Source organism: Oncorhynchus keta, chromosome 30 (genome assembly GCF_023373465.1).
Source record: "Oncorhynchus keta strain PuntledgeMale-10-30-2019 chromosome 30, Oket_V2, whole genome shotgun sequence".
Lineage (NCBI taxonomy): Eukaryota > Metazoa > Chordata > Actinopteri > Salmoniformes > Salmonidae > Oncorhynchus > Oncorhynchus keta.
In genome coordinates, this window is record NC_068450.1 from 31,163,951 (window position 1) to 31,188,822 (window position 24,872).

Here is a 24,872-nt window from a genome sequence, read left to right on the forward strand (position 1 = left end):
TAGACCAGTTGTCCATCAATCTAAAAGAGCAGCTTGTGAAAAGGAAAAGATTTCATTGCATATTCCTTGGCTGTGGATGAGAGCACCGACATTTCTGACATTGCCCAGTTGTCAATTTTCATCCGCGGAGTGGACTCCAGCCTAAGCGTGACAGAGGAGTTTTTGGTTTTACGTCCTATGCATGGCACAACTACGGGGCATGATTTGTATGAAGAGGTGTCAAGATGTGTAAATGAGATGGAGCTGCCTTGGGAAAACTCGTGGGTTTGACAACCGACGGAGCACCTGCGATGTGTGGACACAGGAGCGGACTGGTGGCGAAGATACGGGAAAAGATGCAAGAGGAAAACGCGACAGGTGAGCTGACAGCTTATCATTGTATCATACACCAGGAAGCGTTGTGCGGTAAAGCCTTGAAAATGGAGCATGTAATGAGCATCATCACGCGCACAGTTAACTTTATCAGAGCCAAGGTTTGAATCACCGCCAGTTCAAGGCATTTCTGACGGAGTTAGAAACGGAGCATGGTGATTTGCCTTATCACACAGAGGTGCGATGGCTAAGCCAGGAAAGGTGCTTCAAAGATGTTTCGAGCTTCGTGAGGAGATTTGTCTGTTCTTGGACAGCAAAGGGAAAGACACAACACAACTCCGAGACGAAATGTTTCTGTGTGAAATGGCTTTTCTGTGTGACATTACGAGTCATCTGAATGCAATGAACTTGCAGCTGCAGGGTCGGGATCGTGTCATCTCTGATATGTACAGTACAGTGAAGGCATTTAAAACCAAACTGACTCTGTGGGAGACGCAGATGCGGAAAGAAAATTTGAGCCACTTTCCCAGCTGCCAGACCATGAAAGAGAAGCTCTCTACCAGTGCGTTCCCTGAGCGCACAGTTGGCTGATAAAATAGGTATGCTTGCCGCTGACTTTCGACGCCGATTTGCTGACTTTGAAGCACAAAAAAGCAGGTTGGAACTGCTCGGTAACCCATTTGCTGTTGACGTGGAAAGCTCACCACCAAACCTCCAAATGGAGTTGATTGACCTCCAATGCAATGATGCACTGAGGGCAAAATATGCGGCAGTGGGTGCTGCGGAGTTCGCCCGTTTCCTCCCGACACAATGCCCCAGCTGCGCATCCAGGCTGCTCAAACGTTGTCTATGTTTGGCAGCACATACCTGTGTGAACAACTGTTTTCTTTGATGAACTTGAACAAAACATCACACAGAAGTCGACTTACTGCTGAACACCTCCACTCAATTCTGAGGATTTCCTCAGCTCAGAGCCTTACCCCGAACATTGATGAACTTGTGGAAAAGATGGGACACCACCAAGTATCACCCTCAACCTCAAACAAGTGAACATTACTGTGCAATCACATATTTAGAGTTTTTACTCAGTTCAAGTTTAAAAGTTAAAGTTTAATATTTGTTTTCACTGCATGTTACTTCTCCTTAAACAAAGTGTTGTTTTTGATTAATAGATTTTTGCACTTTATTTTATTGTATTTCAATCCAATTATATTTTAAAATATTTCAGTTGAGTGGATGATAGAAAATTGCTATTATTGTTTTTTTCTTTTGAAGTAAATTTAGCCCACTTTAGCTAAAATAGAAAATATAGGCTACTGATGGTGCCTTGAATACCGGTTTCTTTCATTTAATGTTCATGTTATGGGGATTTTTATATAAAGGAAATTTGTCTTTTGTGTCTGTTGAAAATTAAAGATTACTGACAGAGCCATAAGAAAATATTGCTTTATTTATCTGATCATATTGGAATATATTTGTTAGGTTTTCAGTAGGTTCAATTAGGTTCACTAGGCGTCATTTAAAAATTTTTCAATGAACATTCGAACAGTCCGGCCCTCGGCTTGTAGCTAAATTTTTATTTGGCCCTCCGTCCATTTGACTTTGACACCCCTGCTCTACGGAGTGTGTCACGGATACTTCCTGTTTGAGCTTCTGTATGTAAACAAGAAGCAGGAGTATAGAGACATAATCTGATTTGCCAAAGGGGACAAGAGATGGCCTTGTATGCTTGCATTTGGGTTGTGTTACAGTGGTCTAAGACTTTATCGCCCCTAGTGGTGAAGGAGATGTGTTGATAAAAGTGTCTTAGTGAGGCAGATTTTAAAATCGCAAGCAACAAGAAAAGCTCATGTCTCGGTGGACATGGTTTCCAGAGTAGATGCTCGAAGAGGATGGCTGATGTTTTATATGCTCCTAACCAGCTGTGCTATTTTGTTAGTTTTTAGTGTTGTTTTTCACATGTTTCTTTACTTATTTTGTACATAATGTTTCTGCTACCATCTCTTATGACCGAAAATAATTTCTGGACATCAGAAGAGAGATTACTCACCTCAAACTGGAAGAAGCTTTTTCCTTTAACGAGTCCGACGAGAATGATATACTGCTTCCCAGGAACAGGCCCAAATCCCTGTGCTTTGCGTGAAGAAAAGCCTTCTGAGAATTCGTAGGCAAGCGAGTAAACTCCCACTGCCATCCGTTTTATTGGCTAATGTGCAACCATTGGAAAATAAAATGAATGAAGATTATGCTATCAAAGGGACATTAACAACTGTAATATCTTATGTTTCACTGAGTCGTGGCTGAATGACGACACGGATAATATAGAGCTGGCGGGATTTTCCATGCACCGGCAGAACAGAGAAACTACGTCTGGTAAGACGAAGGGTGTGGGTGTGTGTCTATTTGTCAATAACAGCTGGTGCGCGATGTCTAAAATTAAAGAAGTATCAATGTATTGCTCGCCTGAGGTAGAGTACCTTATGATAAGTTGTAGACCACACTATCTACCAAGAGTTCTCATCTATATTATTTGTAGCCGTCTATTTACCACGACAGACCGATGCTGGCGCTAAGACCACACTCAATAAACTCTATAAGGCCATAAGCAAACAATAAAATGCTCATCCAGAAGCGACGCTCCAAGTGGCCGGGGACTTTAATGCAGGCAAACTTAAATCAGTTTTACCAAAATGTTACTAGCATGTCACATGTACAACCATAGGGGAAAAATGTTTACTCCACACACAGAGGTGCATACAAAGCTCCCCTAACCTCCATTTGGCAAATCTGACCATAATTCTATCCTCCTGATTCCTGCGTACAATCAAAACTAAAGCAGAAAGTACCAGTGACTCGCTCAATATGGAAGTGGTCAAATGACGCAGATGCTACTCTACAGGACTGTTTTGCTAGCACAGATGTAGCACAATATGTTCCGGGATTCATCCAATGGCATTGAGGCGTATACCACCTCTGTCAATAAGTGCATTGACGACGTCGTCCCCACAGTGACCATATGTACATATCTCAACCAGAAGCCATGGATTACAGGCAACATCCACATCATGCTAAAGGCTAGAGCTGCCGCTTTTAAGGAGCGGGATACTAATCCGGACATTTATAAGAAATCCTGCTATGGACCATCAAACAAGCAAAGTGTCAATACAGGATTAAGATTGAAAACTTTTACGGACTACAAAGGGAAACCCAGACCCAGAGTTGCCCAGTGACGCGAGCCTACCAGACTAGCTAAATGCCTTTTATGCTCGCTTTGAGGCAAGCAACACTGAAGCATGCACGAGAGCACCAGCTGTTCTGGATGACTGTGTGACAACATTCTTGGTAGCCGATGTGAGCAAGACCTTTTAAACAGGTCAACATTCACAAAGCCGCGGGGCCAGACGGATGACCAGGACGTGTACACAAAGCATGCACAGACCTACTGGCAAGTGTCTTCTCTGACATTTTCAAGCTCTCCCTGACCGAGTCTGTAATACCTACATGTTTCAAGCAGACCACCATAGTCTGTGTGCCCAAGGAAGCAAAAGTAACCTGCCTAAATGATTACCACCCCGTAGCACTCACGTAGGTAGTCATGAAGTGCTTTGAAAGGCTGGTAATGGTTCACATAAACACCATCATCCCGGACACCCTAGACCCACTCCAATTCGTATACCGCCCCAGCAGATCCACAGATGATGCAATCACAATCGCACTCCACACTGCCCTTTCCCACCTGGATAAAAGGAACACCTATGTGAGAATGCTGTTCCTTGACTTCTGCTCAGCGTTCAACACCACGAAGCTCATCACTAAGCTTAGGACCCTGGGACTAAACACCTCCCTCAGCAACTGGATCCTGGACTTTCTGATGGGCCGCCCCCAGGTGGTAAGGGTAGGCAACAACACGTCTGCCACACTGATACTCAACACTGGGGCCCCTCAGCGGTGTGTACTTAGTCCCCTCCTGTACTTCCTGCTCACCCACGACTGCATGGCCATGCACGACACCAACACCATCATTAAGTTTGCTGACGACACAACAGTAGGCCTGATCACTGACAACGATGAGACGGCCTATAGGGAGGAGGTCAGGGGACTGGCCGTGTGGTGCCAGGACAGCAACCTCTCCCTCAATGTGAGCAAGACAAAGGAGCTGATCGTTGACGACAGGAAAAGGTGGGCCGAACACGCCCCCATTAACATCAACAGGGCTGTAGTGGAGCGGGTCGAGAGTTTCAAGTTCCTTGGTGTCCACATCACCAATGAACTGTCGTGTTCCAAACACACTAAGACAGTTGTGAAGAGGGCACAACAAAATCTTTTCCCCCTCAGAAGACTGAAAAGATTTGGCATGGGTCCCCAGATCTTCAAAAAGTTCAACAGGTGCACCATAGAGAGCATCCTGACCGGTTGCATCACTGCCTGGTACGACAACTGCTCGGCATCTGACCGTAAGGCGCTACAGAGGATAGTGCTTATAGCCCAGTACATCACCTGCCATCCAGGACCTATATCAGATGGAATCCCATAAAATTGTCAGAGACTCCAGTCACCCAAGTCATTGATTGTTTTCTTTGCTACCACACGGCAAGCGGTACCGGAGCGCTAAGTCCAGAACCAAAAGGCCCCTTAACAGCTTCGACCCCCAAGCCATAAGACTGCTGAACAATTAATCAAATGGCCACCGGACTATTTACATTGCCCCCCCCCTCCATTTGTTTTGTACACTGCTGCTAATCGCTGTTTATTATCTATGCATAGTCACCACCCCTACCTACATGTACAAATTACCTCAACTAACCTGTACCCCCCGCACACTGACTCGGTACTGGTACCCCCTGTACAGTTGGAGTCGGAAGTTTTACATACACCTTAGCCAAAAACATTTAAACTCAGTTTTTCACAACTCCTGACATTTAATACGCGTAAAAATGCCCTGTCTTAGTTCAGTTAGGATCACCCATTTATATAAAGAATGTGAGATGTCAGAATAATAGTAGAGAGTGTGATTTATTTCATCACATTCCCAGTGGGCCAGAAGTTTACATACACTCAATTAGTATTTGGTAGCATTGCCTTTAAATTGTTTAACTTGGGTCAAACTTTTCGGGTAGCCTTCCACAAACTTCCCACAATAAGTTAGGTGAATTTTGTCCCATTCCTCCTGACAGAGCTGGTGTAACTGAGTCAGGTTTGTAGGCCTCCTTGCTTGCTTGCACAGGATTATTCAGTTCTGCCCACAAATGTTGTATAGGCTTGAGGTCAGGGCTTTGTGATGACCACTCCAATACTTTAAGCCATTTTGACACAAATTTGGAAGTATGCTTGGGGTCATTGTCCATTTGAAAGACCCATTTGCGACCAAGCTTTAACTTCCTGACTGATGTCTTGAGATGTTGCTTCAATATATCAACATGAATTTTCCTCCCTCATGATGGTATGTATTTTGTGAAGAGCACCAGTCCCTCCTGCAGCAAAGCACCCCCACAACATGATGCTGCCACCCCCGTGCTTCACGATTGGGATGGTGTTCTTCGGCTTGCAAGCATCCCCCTTTTTCCTCCAAACATAACGATGTTCATTATGGCCAAACACTTCTATTTTTGTTTCATCAGACCAGAGGACATTTCTCAAAAAAGTACAGTCTTTGTCCGCATGTGCAGTTGCAAACTTTAGTCTGGCTTTTTTATGGCGGTTTTAGAGCAGTGGCTTCTTCCTTGCTGAGCGGCCTTTCAGGATATGTCGATGTAGATACTTTTGTACCTGTTTCCTCCAGCATCTTCACAAGGTCCTTTGCTGTGGTTCTGGGATTGATTTGCACTTTTCACACCAAAGTACGTTCATCTCTAGGAGACAGAACGTGTCTCCTTCCTGAGCGGTAGGACGGCTGCGTGGTCCCATGGGGTTTATACTTGCGTACTGTTCTTTGTACAGATGAACGTGGAACCTTCAGGCGTTTGGAAATTGCTCCCAAGGATGAACCAGACTTGTGGAGGTCTACACTTTTTCTTTTGAGGTCTTGGCTGATTTATTTTGATTTTCCCATGATGTCAAGCAATGAGGCAGAGTTTGAATGTAGGCCTTGAAATACATGCACAGGTACACCTCCACTTGACTCAAATTATGTCAATCAGCCTATCAGAAGCTTCTAAAGCCATGACATAATGTTATGTATTTTTCCAAGCTGTTTAAAGGCACAGTCAACTTAGTGTATGTACACTTCTGACCCACTGGAATTATGATACAGTGAATTATAAGTTAAATAATCTGCCTGTAAAAAATTGTTGGAAAAATGACTTGTGTCATGCACAAAGTAGATGTCCTAACCGACTTGCCAAAACAATAGTTTGTTAACAAGACATTTGTGGAGTGGTTGAAAAACGAGTTTTAGTGGCTCCAACCTAAGTGTATGTAAACTTCGGACTTCAACTGTACATAGCCTCGTTATTGTTATTTTATTGTTACCTTTAATTATTGTTGACTTTAGTTTATTTGGTCAATATTTTCTTAACTCTTCTTGAACTGCACTGTTGGTTAAGGGCTTGCGTTTCACGGTAAGGTCTGCACTGTTGGTTAAGGGCTTGTGTTTCACGGTAAGGTCTACACTGTTGGTTAAGGGCTTGCGTTTCACGGTAAGGTCTACACTGTTGGTTAAGGGCTTGCGTTTCACGGTAAGGTCAACACTGTTGGTTAGGGCTTGCGTTTCACGCTAAGGTCTACACTGTTGGTTAAGGGCTTGCGTTTCACGGTAAGGTCTACACTGTTGGTTAAGGGCTTGCGTTTCACGGTAAGGTCTACACTGTTGGTTAAGGGCTTGCGTTTCACGGTAAGGTCTACACTGTTGGTTAAGGGCTTGCGTTTCACGGTAAGGTCAACACTGTTGGTTAAGGGCTTGCGTTTCACGGTAAGGTCTACACTGTTGGTTAAGGGCTTGCGTTTCACGGTAAGGTCTACACTGTTGGTTAAGGGCTTGCGTTTCACGGTAAGGTCTACACTGTTGGTTAAGGGCTTGCGTTTCACGGTAAGGTCTACACTGTTGGTTAAGGGCTTGCGTTTCACGGTAAGGTCTACACTGTTGGTTAAGGGCTTGCGTTTCACGGTAAGGTCTACACTGTTGGTTAAGGGCTTGCGTTTCACGGGAAGGTTGTTGCACTTGTTGTATTTGGCGCATGTAACAAATAATGTTTGATTTGATTCCTGCTCGTTCATAGCCTTGTACTTTTCATTAAGTGCCAGTTTGTTGTTGTTGTTGTCCTGAGGTGGAACATATACAGCAGTCATGACAACAGATGAAGACTCTCTCGGGAGGTAGATGGGTCGCCACTGGACCATCAGGTATTCCATCTGTTGTTGATGAAGAGACATATTCTTCCCCCTGCAGTTCCCTGAATCCGATGTCCTGAATTGAAAATCCCATTGAGGGTATCTTGTCCGAAAGCCATGTTTAAAAATACTGAGAATATTACAGTTACGAGAGTCCCGTTGGTAGCAAATCGGCGATCGGAGGTCATTCGTCTTATTATCAAGTGACAAATAGAATGGAGGGAAGTGGTGGCCAGTTTTCCCTTCACCTTAATCTCAACAGGACTTCAATCTCTTGTCACTTTCTAATTTGCATTTCTCTTGGGTAGCCCGAAGATTAGATCAGATGTAAATGAAAGTCGCAGCCGATCTGAGGTTCAAAAGTTTTTGAGGAAATGATAGCGGGTCTCAAGACGGCAGCCATGAAGTATGGCGCCATCATAGAAAGAATGGTCTAACACTAAACTGCTCCCCTGCATCCCTGTCTGAGAGCCAACACCAGAAACAGATGTTCCATTTTCCCCATGTTCATTCTTCATGAATCATTCCCAAGCCAGCGGAATCTCTTTCTCTCTCTCTCTCTCTCTCTCTCTCTCTCTCTCTCTCTCTCTCTCTCTCTCTCTCTCTCTCCTCTCTCTCCTCTCTCTCCTCTCTCTCTCTCTCTCTCTCTCTCTCTCTCTCTCTCTCTCTCTCTCCTCTCTCTCCTCTCTCTCCTCTCTCTCTCTCTCTCTCTCTCTCTCTCTCTCTCTCTCTCTCTCTCTCCTCTCTCTCTCTCCTCTCTCTCTCTCTCTCTCTCTCTCTCTCTCTCTCTCTCTCTCTCTCTCTCTCTCTCTCTGTCTCTCTGTCTCTCTCTTCTCTCCCTGTCTCTCTGTCTCTCTGTCTCTTACATTTACATTTAAGTCAAAGGTCAAAGTATCTTCTGCTATGCAGGCTATTGCCTCAAGGGTGGAGATTACCCAGAACTCTGTCACAAGTCCCAGAACTCTGCTGCAGTCATCATTACACAGATATAATGATCTCATCTTTCATTTATCTTTAGGTCACCTGTTGATGCTCCCTGAATAAACCTACAACTCTACCAGACATAGACATAACACAGACTTTATCATTGTCTTTTATCCTGTGTCTGTCCAGGGCTGTATTTTATAGTACAACATGTGCTGACCTATATTACTATATAAAAGCACTGTGGCTCTTCATCCTCTGTTAGTGGGGCAGCTGCCGGACGTGGACACAGGGGTGGGGTGCTGGGTAGAGGTGGGTGTTCCTCCCCTCTGGACAGACCTGAGTTGTAATGGCAGAGTAAAGAGCTTAAAATGGCACGGAAATTAACTTCCTGTCCCGCCATACACATATCTCATTACTTCCTGCTTTCCTCACATGGATCAGATGGCTGTCCCTGAAATCAGATCCCTGTTTCCCAGGGCCTTCATTTCCTCCTCTGTGTCCCCTCCTCCCTGCTCTTCCGCAGTGGCCTGATGGTTCAGATGAGGTAAGGGGAAGTTGTTTTCTGCCTTTACTTTCTATATAGACGAAAGGGATGTTTTTGATAACTTTGTCTCAACAATGCATCCTAGATTTTTTGTTTCTGTGTGGAAATCTATGTATGGTGTTTGAGTCTGGTGTGTGCGACCATCTGATGTGTGTGAGACTGTGTCTGTTGTGTGAGTCTGGTGTGTGAGACTGTGTCTGGTGTGTGTGAGACTGTGTATGTTGTGTGAGTCTGGTGTGTGTGAGACTGTGCCTGTTGTGTGAGTCTGGTGTGTGAGACTCTGTCTGTTGTGTGTGTCTGGTGTGTGTGAGACTGTGTCTGGTGTGTGTGACTGTCTGGTGTGTGTGACTGTCTGGTGTGTGTGAGTCTGGTGTGTGTGTGTGTGTCAGTCTGGTGTGTAAGACAGTCTGGTGTGTGAGAGTCTGGTGTGTGAGTCTGGTGTGTGTGAGACTGTGTCTGTTGTGTGTGAGACTGTGTCTGCTGTGTGAGTCTGGTGTGTGAGACTGTGTCTGTTGTGTGACTGTCTGGTGTGTATGAGTCTGGTGTGTGTCAGTCTGTTGTGTGAGTCTGTTGTGTGTGTGAGACTGTGTCTGTTGGTGTGTGAGTCTGGTGTGTGTGTGAGACTGTGTCTGTTGTGTGTGTGTCTGGTGTGTGTGTGAGACTGTGTCTGTTGGTGTGTGTGTCTGGTGTGTGTGTGAGACTGTGTCTGTTGTGTGTGTGTCTGGTGTGTGTGTGAGACTGTGTCTGTTGGTGTGTGTGTCTGGTGTGTGTGTGAGACTGTGTCTGTTGTGTGTGTGAGACTGTGTCTGTTGTGTGTGTGTCCATCAGGGTATGATGACGTCTGTGATGTCCTTTGTCCAGAATGTCTGACTGACGTTATTACCACACAAAGACTGTCTATTGTCAAGGTTCCCATTAGCCTGGCTACGACTGGGATCCCCCTAATGCTCTTTCCAGTGCTGCACATGCCTGATCCATGTGACTCTGTGTATGGTGAGTGTGTATACCTCTTTGTGTGTGTGTGACTGGTGGAAATATGCCTAATGAAGCCAGATGGGGAGATGGGATGAGTGTATGATAAAAGAACAATCCCCCCATTCTGTTGTGTGTCTCCCCCCAAGGCATCGCCTCACTTCCTGTTGCACAGTCACAGGAAGCAGGAAGTCGGCTCAATCAGAAATGACCTTTAAATTTCAACCACATTATAACGCAGGTATTCTGCAGTCCGGATTGAATCTAGCCTCTAGGATCCCAGCGACGCTAGTCAAGAGGAAGCAATGAAAGATGGATTCTATATTGTATCAATGTGATTCTAAAGATATTTATCCATTACATAGGATTGTGTAACCTAGTATAAAATGTGTACTGTATCCTAAAAGCTTAACATTTTCTCAATAATATAGAATGTTCTGTATAGCTCCATCGATTGCAATACATATTTAAAACTTTGAAATATGATCAATTTAAAGCCAAGAAATGTGTCTTCAGATAGGCTATGTATTACATAATGTGTATCCACGTTCACTTTGACGACTGTCGGAGGAAGTTGTCACATGTCTACTGAGGCTGAGGAAACAGTCATCTTGCTTTCATCCCCCCTTCCCCTCATCCCATTTCCCCTGTTTCCCCATCGCAGCGGACACTTCAAACGGGCGTGTGAGTTGAGGCTGCTGGGAGCAGAGGATTATGGGATAGCGTGGTGCTGATGAAGTCTGGTGGATCTGGGTCACAGATAAAAGCTGAGCAAACTGATGCAGAACTACTGCCACTTAACAACCCCTGGCCAACAGAACAGACTGGAACACTGTGGCTGCCAGGACAACTTTACTAGTTGTTTAATGTGCTGTAATGCCTTAGTTGGGTATCTATAATCATGATACATGATTATGGTACAATTTAAGTTGGATCCTAATTATGTTGTTAGTGACTGTATTGAATATTGTATCATTCTGCACTATTTTATTAACACAATTTATAAAGTTCCCTTAACTAAAATACATTTTTCCCATCTTACAAACCAAGCTGCTCGGTAGAAAAGACTCTAGACGGACAACGAGGGTTTAATGATTTCTGAACCTTTTATTTGAAACGTCAGTGTTCAAGGGAAAATAAAACAGCAATATAAATATTAGCATAACAAATAAGAGATTAGGGGGGTTTAAGAGTTTCATAAGAAAGATATCAGGCCACAGCACGGGAGAGGATTAATTCAGCAGCAGACGGACATACACACATATATAATATTTATAATAATTTGTTCATATGGACAGAGAGAGAGGCATTCCTGCACAAATTTGCGATATGAATCACAGAAAGAAAAAGTAAAGAGGTTACAGAAGGATAGAAACATTTTTTTCAATATACTTTTTTTTTTTTTGTTGGTTTCTTTACAGGGTGGTAAAATGGAGAGTGAAAATGAACACAAAAATGTGCGCAACACATATCACAAGTTAACTAGTCTATGGGTGTCACTGTTTACTCATCTTCTAAAGTTAGCAACTTTATTTATTTACACTGAAGAGTTAGTTAGTTGGCCTTCATGGTGTTTAGTTACTACATTGCAACACAAACTGTAGAAGAACATTTCAGAGATCTTTTTTTCTCGCAGCGGTTTTCATATTTTTCTTGAAAAACAAATGCAACACATTCCAGTAGTAAGCCGCGCCTTGTGGAGAGAGGACTTTTAGTTTGAAAATGCTGGACGTGGTCCGTACTATACAAACACCTGGCTCATACCACCGACAGGACCAGTGTTTATTTACAGTGGGGAAGAGCCTTCACTGGACCAGGGAGTGGAGGGCAGAGGCTTGAGGTTAGCTTTACCAGAGTGGATTTACACTGAGGGGATAGATACAGCGAGGAATGGAACTAGCGAACTCTGTCCCCGCTCCCTTCTTCTGAAGTGGTATCTCCTCTGTGACATGGAGAGATGCTTGGCTTGGCTCTGTCACCCTCTAACCTGGGTCAGTGCATTCGAGGAAGTTTAGGGGTGGACCTTGCCTATGTACATTCAGTGAGTAGAGCCAAGGTCGTTGCCCCCCTCCCAGTCAATCTAATGGTACCAACCCAGACGTCGCACCCCATCCCTTTCCACTCTCCCTTGAACCCTGCCTCCATGCTGCCTCTTCATGTGGTGGGAGCCTGACAGAAGGACGATAAAGTAAAGACTTCCTACTTATCTTCTAAACAACTCTTATGCTGCTGAGTCGTCAAAAAACATGTCTTATCACATCAAGAAATATAACTATCTGCACTTCAGGATACATAGCAAGGGGTGAACACTCAATCTGGAGCCTGGTGACCTAAGAAGTGTAACTTCTCAGCAATTTGTTGAAGATCTCTACTTGTGCCCTCCTCTGAAGGGCTTTTTACCCTACAGCTCATCTTTGCAGTATGAACAGTGCATCTCCTATGGTTGAAGTGGGATAGCCAGTGAGGGGAGGGGGCATAAGGGGACAGCAGGTGGTCTCTATGCCCATCTATGGTGTTCTAAAAAAGGGGCAGTGCCTACTATGTCACCAAGCCAGCCAATAGGGCTGATGATAGTACTATAACATGCCCCTCCCCCTCTGCCCTAGCACTCTAATAGGGTTCACGCTAAGGTCATAAAAAGCAAAATATTCTAATCTTACCATTTAACTAATGCTTACAAAATCATATTTAGGATTTTTCGCTACCACGTCAGATAAATGCTACAAAGTGCATTTATCAACCAGTATTTTTGGGAGAAGAGTTAAGGTGGTCGTCCTCTTTGCAACGCTTAAGCAATGCATTGTTGAATCTTCTAGAAGGTTTGTGGTTTGAAGCTATAGGAACATGCAGAGGAGTAGAATATTCCCAGTGGACACGATACCCTTGTGTTCCAAAGAGCTGTGGTGTAGGATCCTATGAGGCTGATCCTATATAGCGGTGGAGGCTCGACGCTCATGTCGGGATTTTCAAATTCAACTGAATGCCGCACAGATTGGTTTTAGGACTGCTATATAGGAATCTATACTATAGTCATCTACTATAGTCAACACTGATCTACTTTCCAACTCAGGAAAATAAACAATTACAAATCCAACATGAAACATCTTAGGGAACATGGTTAAAATATCAACCTGTGAATACGTCACTGGGTGAACCTTGTTACCCTAGCAAGGTTTTTACACTCAATCTGTTGTCTGAAGTGAATCCAAATTAATTGACCCCCCAACTCCAGTCTTCCTTACCAGGAAATACCATTAATACTTTGCTGTTGAGTAGAACAGAACACAGGCTTTCCAAAAACAACCGTTTCTAGCTAGCCTTCAGAAAGGAAACAAAAACAACCGTTTCTAGCTAGCCTTCAGAAAGGAAACAAAAACAACCGTTTCTATCTAGCCTTCAGAAAGGAAACAAAAACAACCGTTTCTATCTAGCCTTCAGAAAGGAAACAAAAACAACCGTTTCTAGCTAGCCTTCAGAAAGGAAACAAAAACAACCGTTTCTAGCTAGCCTTCAGAAAGGAAACAAAAACAACCGTTTCTATCTAGCCTTCAGAAAGGAAACAAAAACAACCGTTTCTATCTAGCCTTCAGAAAGGAAACAAAAACAACCGTTTCTATCTAGCCTTCAGAAAGAAAACAAAAACAACCGTTTCTAGCTAGCCTTCAGAAAGAAAACAAAAACAACAGTTTCTAGCTAGCCTTCAGAAAGAAAACAAAAATAAAATGTCCATGCGGTTTGCAAACCTTCAACCCTTTTCAGATTCAAGAGCCCAAAAACAAACATTCCCAAACCATCTCCATATTTTGTGTTATCATATGAGCGTGACCAATACAATTCCAACCATGGTTAGAGTAAACGCATTGTGTGGAAAAGTGGGGGTGAGCGAGGGTTGAATTCACAGGAGGTTGGTGGCACTTTAATTGGGGAGGACAGGCTTGTGGTAATGGCTGGAGAGGAATGGTATCAAACACATGGTTTCCATGTCTTTGATGCCATTCCATTCGCTCTGTTCCGGCCATTACGAGCATTCCTCCCCTCAACAGCCTCCTGTGGTTAAATTTAATTTCTCATCAGGTTGTTCTCTTCTCATCGTATACTCCATATCTATCCATTCATCGTTCGTCCTTCCACCCATCCTACTTCTTCTCCTTCTTGGTGGACTTCTTCTTGGAGGCGGGGGTCTGGGCAGCCTTGGGGGGTTCAGGCTGAGCCGAGGCCTCGGAGGGCTGGGCCTGCAGGGCCTGTTGTTGGGCTGCCATCTGCTGCTGCATCAGCATCTGCTGTTGCTGCTGCTGCTGCTGGGGGTTGGAGGTCAGGGTGGCCGTGCTGCCAGGGATGTAGACGTTCTGACGGTAGTCGGGCACGTGCTGCAGGGTGAACTGGGGACTGTAACGGGTGCTTAGACCCATGGTGCCTGGTCCCAGGGTGGCGGTCGCTTCGCTCACTTCTGGGGAGAAGAGGGGCAGAGCGGGGAGGAGGAGAGCAGAGAGGACATAGAACATATTAACAAGATGTTCTGACACGGCAGAGATGACTTGTATAATACATTGATTGTTCCCATTTGTTAGGATTTCAATGATCACTTCTATATGTTGCTTGGTAAACGTGTGTGTTTATGCAAAGCTAATTGGACTGAAGTGAATCGAGAGAGACTAAAATAATAAAGGCAGAGACCTTTTGTCAAGGTGGAGAAACTTGTGAATTCATGGTGTGCATGTGTGTGTGTTCATTTCTGAATGTATGTATGTGTGTGAGTGACCTAGCTGCTAGCTAATAATTCTCTCCCAGCCCAGAGCTACAGGGACACACACACATCCCGACCCCATTCCCTGCTCTCTGCCTCCACTACACGCACGCACGCTCACACACACACAAACGCAACCACACAAGCTAGTAGAATTAGACTACGGATAAAAGAAGCTGGGACAATAGCTGATTTGACATGGCTGTTTCTGCTACCCTAACTGACTGGGCTATCTGCTAACTGACTGGGCTAACTGACTGTGCTATCTGCTAACTAACTGGGCTATCTGCTAACTGACTGGGCTATCTGCTAACTGATTATTAATGCACTACCTGAAGCACCATCTGCCTTTGATAACATTCTAAACCCTCCGTTTCTAGTTAACATGACTCGTCTGGTAGCCTCTGTTTCTAGTTGTTAACATGACCCGCCTGGTCGCCTCCGTTTCTAGTTAACATGAGTCGTCTGGTAGCCTCTGTTTCTAGTTGTTAACATGACTCGTCTGGTAGCCTCCGTTTCTAGTTGTTAATATGACTCGTCTGGTAGCCTCCGTTTCTAGTTGTTAATAGGACTCGTCTGGTAGCCTCCATTTTTAGTTAACATGACTCGTCTGGTAGCCTCCGTTTCTAGTTGTTAATATGACTCGTCTGGTAGCCTCCGTTTCTAGTTGTTAATATGACTCGTCTGGTAGCCTCCGTTTCTTGTTGTTAATATGACTCGTCTGGGACCTCTGTTTCTTGTTGTTAATATGACTCGTCTGGTACCTCCGTTTCTTGTTGTTAATATGACTCGTCTGGTAGCCTCCGTTTCTAGTTGTTAATATGACTCGTCTGGTAGCCTCAGTTTCTAGTTGTTAATAGGACTCGTCTGGTAGCCTCCGTTTCTAGTTAACATGACTCATCTGGTAGCCTCTGTTTCTTGTTGTTAAGATGACTCGTCTGGGACTTCTGTTTCTAGTTGTTAATATGACTCGTCTGGGACCTCTGTTTCTTGTTGTTAATATGACTCGTCTGGTAGTCTCCGTTTCTAGTTGTTAATATAACTCGTCTGGTAGCTGTGTTTCTAGTTGTTAATATGACTCGTCTGGTAGCTGTGTTTCTAGTTGTTAATATGACTCGTCTGGTAGCCTCTGTTTCTAGTTGTTAATATAACTCGTCTGGTAGCTGTGTTTCTAGTTGTTAATGACTCGTCTGGTAGCCTCCGTTTCTTGTTGTTAATATGACTCGTCTGGGACCTCTGTTTCTTGTTGTTAATATAACTTGTCTGGTAGCCTCTGTTTCTTGTTGTTAATGACTCGTCTGCGACCTCTGTTTCTTGTTGTTAATATGACTCGTCTGGTAGCTGTGTTTCTAGTTGTTAATATGACTCGTCTGGGACCTCTGTTTCTTGTTGTTAATATGACTCGTCTGGTAGCTGTGTTTCTTGTTGTAATTAATATGACTCATCTGGTAGCTGTGTTTCTAGTTGTTAATATGACTCGTCTGGTAGCCTCCGTTTCTTGTTGTTAATATGACTCGTCTGGTAGCCTCCGTTTCTTGTTGTTAATATGACTCGTCTGGGACCTCTGTTTCTTGTTGTTAATATAACTTGTCTGGTAGCTGTGTTTCTTTTTGTTAATGACTCGTCTGCGACCTCTGTTTCTTGTTGTTAATATAACTCGTCTGGTAGCTGTGTTTCTTGTTGTTAATATGACTCGTCTGGGACCTCTGTTTCTTGTTGTTAATATGACTCGTCTGGTAGCTGTGTTTCTTGTTGTAATTAATATGACTCATCTGGTAGCTGTGTTTCTAGTTGTTAATATGACTCATCTGGTAGCTGTGTTTCTAGTTGTTAATATGACTCGTCTGGTACTTCTGTTTCTTGTTGTTAATATGACTCGTCTGGGACCTCTGTTTCTTGTTGTTAATATGACTCGTCTGGTAGCCTCTGTTTCTTGTTGTTAATATGACTCGTCTGGTAGCCTCTGTTTCTTGTTGTTAATATGACTCGTCTGGTAGCTGTGTTTCTTGTTGTTAATATGACTCGTCTGGTAGCCTCTGTTTCTTGTTGTTAATATGACTCGTCTGGGACCTCTGTTTCTTGTTGTTAATATGACTCGTCTGGTAGCCTCTGTTTCTTGTTGTTAATATGACTCGTCTGGTAGCCTCTGTTTCTTGTTGTTAATATGACTCGTCTGGTAGCCTCTGTTTCTTGTTGTTAATATGACTCGTCTGGTAGCCTCTGTTTCTTGTTGTTAATATGACTCGTCTGGTAGCTGTGTTTCTTGTTGTTAATATGACTCGTCTGGTAGCCTCTGTTTCTTGTTGTTAATATGACTCGTCTGGGACCTCTGTTTCTTGTTGTTAATATGACTCGTCTGGTAGCTCTGTTTCTTGTTGTTAATATGACTCGTCTGGTAGCCTCCGTTTCTAGTTGTTAATATGACTCGTCTGGTAGCCTCCGTTTCTTGTTGTTAATATGACTCGTCTGGGACCTCTGTTTCTTGTTGTTAATATGACTCGTCTGGTAGCTGTGTTTCTTGTTGTTAATATGACTCGTCTGGTAGCCTCTGTTTCTTGTTGTTAATATGACTCGTCTGGTAGCCTCTGTTTCTTGTTGTTAATATGACTCGTCTGGTAGCTGTGTTTCTAGTTGTTAATATGACTCGTCTGGGACCTCTGTTTCTTGTTGTTAATATGACTCGTCTGGTAGCCTGTTTCTTGTTGTTAATATGACTCGTCTGGTAGCTGTGTTTCTTGTTGTTAATATGACTCGTCTGGGACCTCTGTTTCTTGTTGTTAATATAACTCGTCTGGTAGCCTCTGTTTCTTGTTGTTAATATGACTCGTCTGGGACCTCTGTTTCTTGTTGTTAATATAACTCGTCTGGTACCTGTGTTTCTTGTTGTTAATATGACTCGTCTGGTACTGTGTTTCTAGTTGTTAATATGACTCGTCTGGGACCTCTGTTTCTTGTTGTTAATATGACTCGTCTGGTAGCCTCTGTTTCTTGTTGTTAATATGACTCGTCTGGTAGCCTCTGTTTCTTGTTGTTAATATGACTCGTCTAGTAGCCTCTGTTTCTTGTTGTTAATATTACTCGTCTGGTACCTCTGTTTCTTGTTGTTAATATGACTCGTCTGGTACCTCTGTTTCTTGTTGTTAATATGACTCGTCTGGGACGTCTGTTTCTTGTTGTTAATATGACTCGTCTGGTAGCCTCTGTTTCTTGTTGTTAATATGACTCGTCTGGTAGCCTCTTTCTTGTTGTTAATATGACTCGTCTGGTACATCTGTTTCTTGTTGTTAATATGACTCGTCTGGGACTTCTATTTCTTGTTGTTAATATGACTCGTCTGGTAGCCTCTGTTTCTTGTTGTTAATATGACTCGTCTGGTAGCCTCTGTTTCTTGTTGTTAATATGACTCGTCTGGTAGCCTCTGTTTCTTGTTGTTAATATGACTCGTCTGGGACTTCTGTTTCTTGTTGTTAATATGACTCGTCTGGGACCTCTGTTTCTTGTTGTTAATATGACTCGTCTGGTACCTCTGTTTCTTGTTGTTAATATGACTCGTCTGGGACCTCTGTTTCTTGTTGTTAATATGACTCGTCTGGGACCTCTGTTTCTTGTTGTTAATATGACTCGTCTGGTAGCCTCTGTTTCTTGTTGTTAATATGACTCGTCTGGTAGCCTCTGTTTCTTGTTGTTAATATGACTCGTCTGGTAGCCTCTGTTTCTTGTTGTTAATATGACTCGTCTGGGACCTCTGTTTCTTGTTGTTAATATAACTCGTCTGGTAGCCTCTGTTTCTTGTTGTTAATATGACTCGTCTGGGACCTCTGTTTCTTGTTGTTAATATGACTCGTCTGGTAGCTGTGTTTCTTGTTGTTAATATGACTCGTCTGGTAGCTGTGTTTCTAGTTGTTAATATGACTCGTCTGGGACCTCTGTTTCTTGTTGTTAATATGACTCGTCTGGTAGCCTCTGTTTCTTGTTGTTAATATGACTCGTCTGGTAGCCTCTGTTTCTTGTTGTTAATATGACTCGTCTGGGACCTCTGTTTCTTGTTGTTAACATGCCTCGTCTGGTAGCCTCTGTTTCTTGTTGTTAATATGACTCGTCTGGTAGCCTCTGTTTCTTGTTGTTAATATGACTCGTCTGGTAGCCTCTGTTTCTTGTTGTTAATATGACTCGTCTGGTAGCCTCTGTTTCTTGTTGTTAATATGACTCGTCTGGTAGCTGTGTTTCTTGTTGTTAATATGACTCGTCTGGTAGCCTCTGTTTCTTGTTGTTAATATAACTCGTCTGGTAGCCTCTGTTTCTTGTTGTTAATATAACTCGTCTGGTAGCCTCTGTTTCTTGTTGTTAATATAACTCGTCTGGTAGCCTCTGTTTCTTGTTGTTAATATGACTCGTCTGGTAGCCTCTGTTTCTTGTTGTTAATATAACTCGTCTGGTAGCCTCTGTTTCTTGTTGTTAATATAACTCGTCTGGTAGCCTCTGTTTCTTGTTGTTAATATAACTCGTCTGGTAGCCTCTGTTTCTTGTTGTTAATATGACTCGTCTGGTAGCCTCTTTCTTGTTGTTAATATGACTCGTCTGGTAGCTGTGTTTCTTGTTGTTAATATGACTCGTCTGGTAGCTGTGCCCTGGCTCTGTCTGAACCTGCACAGAGAGTGTTTCCTCTTTCTCACTGTCAGACACACTATCCAGCCAGAGTCATTCTATCATTCTCCTAATGGAAACCGTAAGATCACATCCGGGGTGTGTGAGCAGTGTCTTGGAGGGAGGGGTATATGTGTGTGCGTGGGAGGATTGATGTGTCAATGGTAGAAATAACAATGAAACAATGACAGAAGTCTATGTGCTAAGACTTCTTATTGAAATTTGTCTGTCTGTCTCTCTGTACAATGGGTCATGGACATCTTTATCAATGAGTCTGGCTTCATGCCCTCTAACATAACAGGAACAAACCATGACCCCTCCCTCCCTTCCCTTGTACCCCACCACATTGAGGGAGAGAGGGGGATAAAAACAAATGAAGATGGGGATGTGGTGATGGAAAGAGAGGGATAGAGAGTGGTAGAGGATTGGAATAAAGGATGGAGAGATGGGATAGAGAGATGAATGGAGAAGTGTTGGACTCACCGTTGGCGGCGGCCATCAGTGCTTGGAGCTGCTCGGCCTCGGTGGGGGGGTTGGGCCAGGGTCCGGTTCCCATGGCCATTTCAGGGGGGCCTCCAGCCCTGCAAGGACAGAGAGAGAGAGGACACATACGTCAACAACTGGCAGCCATTTTGGAACTGTAGTCTTTTGAGAGTGTTTTGTTGTGTTGCTGGTCCCTGGTGTGACGTTTGGTGGTTTATGATGTCAAGTCACAGCGTCTGATCATGAGTAGACACAGCCTGTGTGTACATCCGAAGATGATGTACAAACACACACACAGTCATGTGCACGCATGAGCACACACTTCAGTACATCCTCACTCTCTCTAGCATGTCCACTAGCACAGCACCATGTAGTAAATCGGATGAAACCTTAATGGCACCACATTAAAAAGGATCAGCTGGCTAAACACACAGAGACACACACAGAGACACACACACGTTGAACATTTCCATATGGGCAATGTTGATCTTCAAAGGGTTGTTTTTAGTCTGTAATCAGCATGTAGAGGAACAAAGGAAGGAGTAGATCTGCTCTCTAGAACGCTCACCTTCTTGCACACGCACATGCACACACACACACACAAACAAACATTTAGGTCAAATAGTTCTGCTAGTCCCGTCCTGTTTCACAAGACCTAACGGAGAAGGCCACTGATACTCTGCAGTTTGTTTTCTGGGTTCTTCAGTTCTGTATCTGACTGCCTGGGCTTTACAATGTCCCTGTTCTCTAACCTTCCCTACCCTGCCATATCTCACTGAGTCCTATAGGCATTAGGCACGGGCATTTCCTCGAAGCAGTCGACTGATGGTTTTCACCACACCAGTCTCTTCAGCAGCTGTTTGACGACCTAAATCAGTAGTTCATTAGCTCCAGGAGGTTGTGGGCAGTATTGGGGGTTACATAATCAGATGCCTTTTTACAGTTACTTTGTCAAACAACGCTACGTGTGCGTTACTTTCAGAATCATATCTCTACAGGGTGCATGTTTCTGTGACCTGGTCTCCACTTGTTTCCTCGTTTAGTTCTGGAGCGAACGGTAGTGCTGAGCAATTCCGTGACATTTAGGTTCTTTTTCGTTTTTTTAAAACAACTAATTGACCGACGTCAATTAAATTATTTGAATTCCATTTTGTTCGTATAATTTTTTTCTGTGAACTAAATGCACAGTTTCTTTAGAGATAAATCAGATCAAGTCCAAACTGGGCAATGTAGTTGGAAGTTGTAGTTTCCAACAGGCCAATATTCTACATAGTTTAGCACAGAAAACGTGGTAATTAACTACGCGACCATAATCCATTGCGCGCCTACTACTGTGTGGGGCAGACATGGAGAGGGATAGAGAGCAGTTGCTTCGCAAAGTATCTCTACCTAAAAATACATGATCTAAGTGATTGATAGTTGGTGTTCAGCAGTCATAAAAGCAGTCATAGAAGTATGCCTCATTTACTTTGCAATAAATAATAAGTAATAAAGTCATTGAATAAAACTAATGTAATATACACAGCAACTGAAGTATTTTATTAAAGTAAAGTATTGTGAATAAATGATGGTTAGTAAGTGATAAGTAGTAATGGACAGTCACTACTATCGTGGGACTTTTATTAATTGTTTCAGTCTGTGTTGTTACAGAATTCAACCCACATAATGCATAGTGCATTTCATGTTTGTACCGACCTTAAAAAGCACTAATCGCTCAGCACTAGCAAGCAAAGAAATGATATTTGGAGAAAAGCCATGACAGCTGCTTTCCATAGAAATGTATAGAGGGCACTCCTCTGACCTTTGCCATTGATCACTTCTGTGATATTTGCTTAGTTTATTTGGATCCCCATTAGCTTTTGCAGAAGTAGCAGCTACTCTTCCTGGGGTCCACAAGAAACACAAAACATGACAAGGAAAGTAAAGTGGCAAGTGTGCCCTCTATACATCTCTATAGGTCCGTGTACATGCAGTCTATAACCAGAATTGACGTCTCGGGAAAAAGATTTTGAATGAAAAGATAGGAAATCTGTACAGATGTTTGGCTTACAGTATATATGGCTAATTAAGCAGCCCATAGATAGTGCAGAACTTGTAGACTAGCACAGGGAAGCAGAGTCCCAGATGAAAGGAGGAACTAGTGATTAAACCTGAGTTAGACAGTAGTCTGACTTTGGTAGAGTGTGCGCGGTTCGCCTTGCTCCCTCCGACAGTCAAACAAACAATGAGATTTTTAAAAAATGTTCATGAAACTAGCGTAAAGTAATATAGCTTTTTTATGATTTTGTGTGGGACTCCATAGGGCGACGCACAAATGTAACAAGTAAATGTAATATGTAATGTAAGTAATGACACCACTAGTTGTAGGTAAAGGCTGTGCCCCTGTTTGAAGCCCCAGGGAGGAAAGAGAATGGCATGCGAGGGGTTAAAAAGGTCTCAGGTCCAGCTTCCTGACTTATACGAGCAGCAGTAAAAATAAGATGAATGCGTGTTATGGACTGCAGTTTAAAAAATAACTGAATGCCAATTAAAAACCCATTGGACAAAAGTACATGGAGCGGGTAGGATTTAGTTTATTATCTACTTCACTTGCTTTGGGAATGTTAACATATGTTTCCCATAACATACGTTTCCCATGCCAATAAAACCGTTACAGTAGAGAGCACTGGAGGCTGCTGAGGGAGGACGGCTCATAATAATGGCTTGAGCGGAGCCAATGGAATGGCATCAAACCATGTGAGGATAGAGATTGAGCATGTTTTTGTTCAAACAAGTGGGGCCAAAATGTTCTGCCAAATTTTCACCCACATTTAATTTTACGCCAAAAAATTACTGATGTGCCAAAGTGTGAGACAGTCTTACATGTTTGACCACGGCCAGCATCTCAAATGAGAACCAGACAAGGTTAAAGTGGGGTCAGTGGAGGCAGCTGGGAGGCCATTTTGATTAGTTTCCTTTGGTGGATTGGAGAGATGAGGAGGCCTTGTTTGTCGCTAATTAGCCTCTCCTTGCTTTATCCCTCCCTGCGGTCAGGACTATCACTCCCTGCGGTCAGGACTATCCCTCCCTGCGGTCAGGACTATCCCTCCCTGCGGTCAGGACTATCACTCCCTGCGGTCAGGACTATCCCTCCATGCGGTCAGGACTATCACTCCCTGCGGTCAGGACTATCCCTCCCTGCGGTCAGGACTATCACTCCCTGCGGTCAGGACTATCCCTCCCTGGGGTCAGGACTATCCCTCCCTGCGGTCAGGACTATCACTCCCTGCGGTCAGGACTATCACTCCCTGCGGTCAGGACTATCCTCCCTGCGGTCAAGACTATCCCTCCCTGCGGTCAGGACTATCCCTCCCTGCGGTCAGGACTATCACTCCCTGCGGTCAGGACTATCCCTCCCTGCGGTCAGGACTATCCCTCCCTGCGGTCAGGACTATCACTCCCTCCCTATCCCTCCCTGCGGTCAGGACTATCCCTCCCTGCGGTCAGGACTATCCCTCCCTGCGGTCAGGACTATCCTCCCTGCGGTCAGGACTATCACTCCCTGCGGTCAGGACTATCACTCCCTGCGGTCAAGACTATCCCTCCCTGCGGTCAGGACTATCACTCCCTGCGGTCAGGACTATCCCTCCTGCGGTCAGGACTATCCTCCCTGCGGCAGGACTATCACTCCCTGCGGTCAGGACTATCACTCCCTGCGGCAGGACTATCCTCCCTGCGGTCAGGACTATCACTCCCTGCGGTCAGGACTATCACTCCCTGCGGTCAGGACTATCCTCCCTGCGGCAGGGTATCACTCCCTGCGGCACTATCACTCCCCTGCGGCAGGAGTATCCTCCCTGCGGCAGGACTATCCTCCCTGCGGCAGGACTATCCTCCCTCAGGACTATCACTCCCTGCGGCAGGACTATCACTCCCTGCGGCAGGACTATCACTCCCTGCGGCAGGACTATCACTCCCTGCGGCAGGACTATCACTCCCTGCGGCAGGACTATCACTCCCTGCGGTCAGGACTATCACTCCCTGCGGTCAGGACTATCACTCCCTGCGGTCAGGACTATCACTCCCTGCGGTCAGGACTATCACTCCCTGCGGTCAGGACTATCACTCCCTGCGGTCAGGACTATCACTCCCTGCGGCAGGACTATCACTCCCTGCGGTCAGGACTATCACTCCCCTGCGGTCAGGACTATCCTCCCTGCGGTCAGGACTCCCTGCGGTCAGGACTATCACTCCCTGCGGTCAGGACTATCCCTCCCTGCGGTCAGGACTATCACTCCCTGCGGTCAGGACTATCACTCCCTGCGGTCAGGACTATCACTCCCTGCGGTCAGGACTATCACTCCCTGCGGTCAGGACTATCACTCCCTGCGGCAGGACTATCACTCCTGCAGTCAGGACTATCCCTCCCTGCGGCAGGACTATCACTCCCTGCGGTCAGGACTATCACTCCCTGCGGTCAGGACTATCCCTCCCTGCGGTCAGGACTATCACTCCCTGCGGTCAGGACTATCACTCCCTGCGGTCAGGACTATCACTCCCTGCGGTCAGGACTATCACTCCCTGCGGCAGGACTATCACTCCCTGCAGTCAGGACTATCCCTCCCTGCGGCAGGACTATCACTCCCTGCGGTCAGGACTATCACTCCCTGCGGTCAGGACTATCCCTCCCTGCGGTCAGGACTATCCCTCCCTGCGGTCAGGACTATCACTCCCTGCGGTCAGGACTATCACTCCCTGCGGTCAAGTCTATCTCTTCCTGTGGCTAAGACGATTACTATTCATGCTCAGAGGGATCATTCTCACTGGTCAGTAAGAGCTGCTACTGTAACCATGCATGAAATAACCCTCTTATCTATGAAGAGGCCTTCAAACTACTTCCTCGACTCTACTGTCCACTTCAACTATGGGTTACTCCTGTCC

General features: G+C 44.6%; 1 protein-coding gene across 1 annotated transcript in view; it reads right to left on the reverse strand.

Annotated features, from left to right (window-relative positions):
• Positions 1–11,168: 11,168 nt before the first annotated feature.
• Positions 11,169–24,872, reverse strand: part of LOC118372128 (protocadherin gamma-C5-like) — a 40,645-nt gene continuing 26,941 nt past the window's right edge. Inside the window, exons 3-4 of the mRNA XM_052488228.1 lie at positions 19,953–20,050; positions 11,169–14,525 (exon numbers count right to left, since the gene is read on the reverse strand). Coding sequence (XP_052344188.1) covers positions 14,218–14,525; positions 19,953–20,050 — 406 coding nt within the window. The 3' untranslated portion in view covers positions 11,169–14,217. The remainder of the gene's footprint in view (positions 14,526–19,952; positions 20,051–24,872) is intronic.